Below are 5,476 nucleotides of genomic sequence, written 5' to 3' on the forward strand. Positions count from 1 at the left end.
CGTGTGCTGTGTGTCATTGTGCTCCTGTAAGCTGAACTGACAGGCTAGCGAAAATTAATTTACACCTGTAATGTTTATTTATTTTAAATGTTTTTTTATTGGCATATTTGTTGAGTAACACATTACAAATAGTACATTGATTAAATAAGGCTCAATCAGTATAGGATTGTAATAAATGCATTTTGTATAAAACATTAAGTTGTACAGACAAAACTACAGTATTATAAGCAGTAAATGCTTATAATACTGTAGTTTTGTCTCCTCTATTCACAGTCAGGATAACTTTACATTCGCTTGTATATGTGGATGACTCTGTTGCATGATGGACAGCGATGCTCCACATCTTGACATGAATCAATGCAGAATGGGATACAGCAGCAAAGGAAACACCTGCCGGAAGTCAATAAGATGATGTTATTTTTTACAACAGGTCAAACCATTATTTCTGTTTTTCTATAACATAGAAACTAAATGTGCAGCAAGTTGAGTTATTTATGCTTGTTTCTACCCAAAAAACGCGAGGGTGCCACAGATGGCCCATGTCAACAGTCCAGCTGTGTGCATTGTCCTGGTGATCACTGTCTGCTGGCAATGAGGACACACAGTTTGTCCTGGGACGTCATGTAGTGGAGGTCTCATGACATGAGTCACTGAGGAACAGAAATACAGCAAATAATAATAAATAAAGGCTTTATCTCCATATTCATTCATTCAAGCTCAAAATGAGAGCAGTGCACCCTGTAGAGACCAATTTCTCACTTCGTAGGCACATGTTTGTTCACCATAACATCTGTTCTCCATGCTAAGCTAACCTCTGCTGGATTCATTCAAACACACAGTCACATACAAATCCACAATTGTGGACCATAGGGAAGAAGTCGCATATAATAAAGAAAGGCCCTGCCCCTTTTTTAGGTAGGCTGATCTTTTGTTGTTAACATATAATTTCATAGGCTTTCCATTTTTGTCATTATTATCAGGCACATTTGTCTACCATCTCTATTTTCAGGGGAGACAATACTCACTACCCCCTCACTATTTCCTCTTGCGGTAAAAATTCTTCCGCATTTTATGAGCCCTTTCATTACCGCAACCTGTTACTGCTCCTGGGCGTTGAAGGAGTTTCATTTCCACACAGACAAAATACAGCAACCCCATCTTGGCAATTCTCAAACACCCACCCTCCTCCCATACTGAGCAAGAAATGAGAGCAAAAGAAATATTTTCATAAATTTCAGAAGTCATGGAAAGAAGAGTTCCTGTTTCTCACAGAAAGTTTTGTGAAGCAGAAAACAACTCAACCTTCACTTTGGCTCATTAGACTGGCATAGCAGCATCTGTTTTATAGTTAATTAATTGGGTCTTCAGAGTGTTCTTTTATTTCTTTATTTCTTTATTGTTATTTATTTCTGGGCTATTATGCATCAGCTTTGCTTGTCTGCTTGAGATTGAATTGGGTTATATGTGGCTCATGAAATAAAAGGAGTTTGACTCCTCTGAAAAAATGAAAACATTTATGTCAGAATTTGGTTTAGGTCTAGGTCTCAGGGTTGATAAGTAGGCCCGAGGATCAAATGTACTAACTGTAGTGACTCAACATGACCAGCAGGGGCTGCAGCATAACTGCAATCAAGAAGCAGTGTTTGGTGTGGCCATTAGGCTTCCTGCATTTTATAGTGTTTAAGTTATCTGTGACCTACAATGTAAGACTAAGAAAAGTGTAAAACTTCAACAGTGTAGTAATCCATTGGCTTTTCCTGAAGAGATTCTCTATCAACGCTACAGATTCTTGACTGTAGGAATACAATATCTGTGCGGGTTAGTAGAGCCATAAGTGTTTAATTCCACCCAACGAAGCTGTGCGCTCATACAAGCGCAAACACTTTGCATTGCGTTGCGGTTTTTTGCCACCCACCGGAACCCACATGCATTCAGTTGGTGATGCCGAAAGTCTGTGGGAAATATTGTAGCTTCACTGTGCTGTTGTAAAGTTGTTCTCTCACTGAACTAATACATGTGTTTGTAGTGTTTTCTGACCATTTGTCCACGCTGACAGTCAAAGGAGCATTTGTAATAACCCGCAGGCAGGTGACCGTAATCACATGCATTTGTTCAGTCATGCGGCATCTCACCTACTGCAGGTGCAGCTGGGGCTGGAGCAAAAGTACCACCTGGCAGATGAAACACATACACGATTCAGAACAGACATTTCTATAAAACACCTGCCAAAACTAAATAGCCTTTTCATAAAATATGTATAGTAATGGTGATCCATTTTTATTTATTTATTTTTAAGTCCCAATGGCTGGCTCAGTTGCTTGTCTTGCCACATTTAATTGTAGTAGTATTATTGTGCACCGTGTATGCATTGTATAAATATGCTCTTAACGTGTGCACATGTATGTATGCACATGTTTTAAAAAAACTATAAAGCATCTGCATGCATGTGTATTGTGTTTAATGTGGAAAGGTTTAGTATTGGATCACATGCAGCATCTCACCTGCTGCATGCGCAGCTGGAGCATAAGGAACACCTGGAAGAAACAAACACAATCAATCAATCAATCAATCAATCAATCAATCAATCAATCAATCAATCAATCAATCAAACAAACACACACACACACAAAAACTATATTTATATTTATATATCTATATTGTTATCCCTTAAGTTTCCTTGTAGTTTATTGCTTTTGTTTGTCTTACACTGAATCATGATAATGGCCAAAACACACATTTCTGTTTCGATGTGACTGTAAACTCGCCTCCAAAAATGACTCCATGATAAATATGAGCTGAGTTGGATTCTATCTAGTGCTCACTGTCTAACTGCTCATCCATAGTGTTCATTATCAGCCAGCCATCAGTATACACCAGTCCTATATTACACAAGTAATTCTTTATATATACATTTTTCGCATGTTATATCTGTGATAAGAGTAACTAACCATCTGTTACAAAAAGTAATACTCAAACTCAAAATCTAAACAATGGCTTTTTTGTCAAGCAAGGGATACAAATGAGCTATTCTTCAGATTAGTCTGGTAGGAAGCACATCACCCACTGAATTTGCCTCACATCTGTGTGTGCACTGTGTGTGCTGTGTGTAAATAGACCCTAAACATGTGCAGCTGTATCTATGCATATATTATGAGAAACCATAAAATGTCTCCATGCATCTGTATTGTGTTTAACATGGACACATTTAGTTTAGGATCACATGTATCAACGCACCTACTGTTGCAGGTACAGCTGTTGCTGGAGCAAAAGGAACACCTGGCAGAAAAAACACACACGGTTTAGGACAGGTATTTCTATAAATCCCTTTATAAATCTTTTAACTTAAGCAGTGACCACAGACACAGACCTCCCTGGAATCCAGGAGGTGGAGGTGCACTGGGGTACAAACACTGCTCAGGGTACATTAATGGCTGAGGCACTGCACCCTGATAGTGCAATGGTGGCCCAGGATATGGTGGAGCTGATTCCTGTGGTGGGTATTTTTCCATCTTTACAAATCTTGACTGAACATGAGAAATATTTGTGTTATTCATTTTCAGAGTTGACAAATGTGTTTTTTTACACATAAATAGTAAAGAAATGTATCTTTTCTGGAGCCACAGTATTAACAACAGACTGTAAACAACACATTGTTTGAAGCTCACTAACAATGCATGCTTGACACAATCCAAAAAGCTGACTTTTGGATTTGAGCCTAAAACATCAGTGAACATTCCAAGGCACCTTCATCCATCTTGCTACAGTATGTAATCTACTATCCATAAATGAATAGTTTTGTTGCCTGCATATTCATTTCACGCACTTAATCGGTTTTATTGCACAGCACACAGAGAGAGCCAGTGAACTTTATGCTTTATGGCAACCAACCAAGAACCAACAGAACCTTTGTAACCATGTTGAAGCATTAATTCTAGTCAAGCAGGTATGACATATACAGAGTACTGACATATACAGACTGCTGACAGTTATGACAGTGGACCAGGTCAAATGTTACTTATGTAAAAGTACTGAAGTTTTTTTGTTTTTTTTTTAACTAAATGCTCTCAAAATATCAGAAGTAAATGTACATGTGTATGACAACAGTATATACTTACAGTATACTTAGAGCGACACATACCAGACGCTAACAGGATAAAGCTCTCTTGCTCTACAAAATACTGTATACTGTATAACATACTTTTATACTGAATGTTTAAATCTATTATATTAAAACTAATATAATCATAGCTCTTATTCTGTTCTATAGAGAAGTGAAATAACATTAGCTACCTAAGACATAGCAACATTTGCATCGTACACAAACCACTTTAACACAAAATAACAGCAACTGATCAGTATACAACTACATAATAATAATAATAATGATAATATACCTACTTTAACTTTCCAACCACAAAAGGATCTTGGAGATGCGTAGTCCTGTGTGGCGCAGGAAGAAGAACAAATGAGTGCAAACAGAAGAAAGATAACTAGGATGGAACAATTGCTGTCGGTGCTGTAACAGTAATAAAGGAAGTACAACATACTGGATTGGCTTGGTTGACGACTTTATCATGCCCCTCCTCTTTTCTTTGTGTGAATCAGAAGAGAATAATATCATAGCATTACAGTGTTTGCTCAATTGTTGAAATAATAGCCTGGGCAGCAAAAGGAGGTCTGAATCCAGAACTCAACAAAATGAGAGGGATAGCGGTTCGAGTTTGGTAACAACAACTTCTTTGTTAACGTAACACAATGCCTAGCTGATCAAATTCAGTCAGCAAGCCTGGAAAAGTCACATTAAACAACACATACAGGAATAAAGTGCAATTATATTATTAAAGAGTGAGGCTCAAGGACTCAGGATTTCTTATAAGAACATAAAGTGTTTTTGCTGTGTTCTTGCACTCATTATGCACATTGTCATATTAATTTATGCTTTTTCCTGTCTGGTTACCCTGTGGTTTCCTGAGTCTTTCTGAATAACATGTATGTGAAAGTGTGGTTGGAAACAGAAAAAAACTCACCAGAACATCCCCCTGTGCTTGTTAAAAGTGGGTGGGTGACAACTCACTCTGGGTAGTCAGAACAAACCTTTACATTCCTCCATGAGGTTTGGAACAACAGTACTAACACTGAAGTTAAATGTGAAACATTTACCATGTTGATCATCTTACTATAGGGAATGAGCAAAACACAGTGTCATTATTTTAGCAGGCGAGTGCATCAAAGCAACCTGGAGACAGAGGCAGATGCCAGTCAAAGGTTTGACCACAGGCAGTTTCTGAAACTGAAGTGATATTCCCACTGCAGCGCCTTTAAAAATAACCTAAAGACTTTTTGTGTCAGTGTGAAGTTTCAACATACAGCAAATTCCAGAAAATGATGACAACATTTTCTGTTGGTATATAGCTTATTGAAACACTGCACTTTTCAAAATAGCCCTTTAAAGAGAAGTAGTGGAATAAAGGAAGAA

At 37.8% G+C, this 5,476-nt stretch overlaps 1 protein-coding gene across 2 annotated transcripts; it reads right to left on the reverse strand.

The window, feature by feature from the left end:
• Positions 1 to 73: 73 nt before the first annotated feature.
• Positions 74 to 4,548, reverse strand: LOC113141644 (cell death-inducing p53-target protein 1 homolog). 2 transcript variants are annotated; one of them, XM_026326183.1, is made up of 7 exons: positions 4,399 to 4,548; positions 3,368 to 3,524; positions 3,235 to 3,276; positions 2,502 to 2,534; positions 2,133 to 2,171; positions 509 to 650; positions 74 to 390 (listed from the first exon to the last, which is right to left on the reverse strand). In XM_026326183.1, the coding sequence occupies exons 1-7, from the start codon at positions 4,543 to 4,545 to the stop codon at positions 285 to 287; spliced, it is 666 nt and encodes a 221-aa protein (XP_026181968.1). In that variant the 5' UTR covers positions 4,546 to 4,548; the 3' UTR covers positions 74 to 284. The 2 variants fall into 2 exon arrangements, with proteins under 2 accessions (XP_026181968.1, XP_026181969.1); XM_026326184.1 differs by having other exon boundaries at positions 4,395 to 4,521.
• Between the last annotated feature and the right edge of the window lie 928 nt (positions 4,549 to 5,476).

This window comes from Mastacembelus armatus, chromosome 8, assembly GCF_900324485.2.
Source record: "Mastacembelus armatus chromosome 8, fMasArm1.2, whole genome shotgun sequence".
In the NCBI taxonomy this organism is placed as follows: domain Eukaryota; kingdom Metazoa; phylum Chordata; class Actinopteri; order Synbranchiformes; family Mastacembelidae; genus Mastacembelus; species Mastacembelus armatus.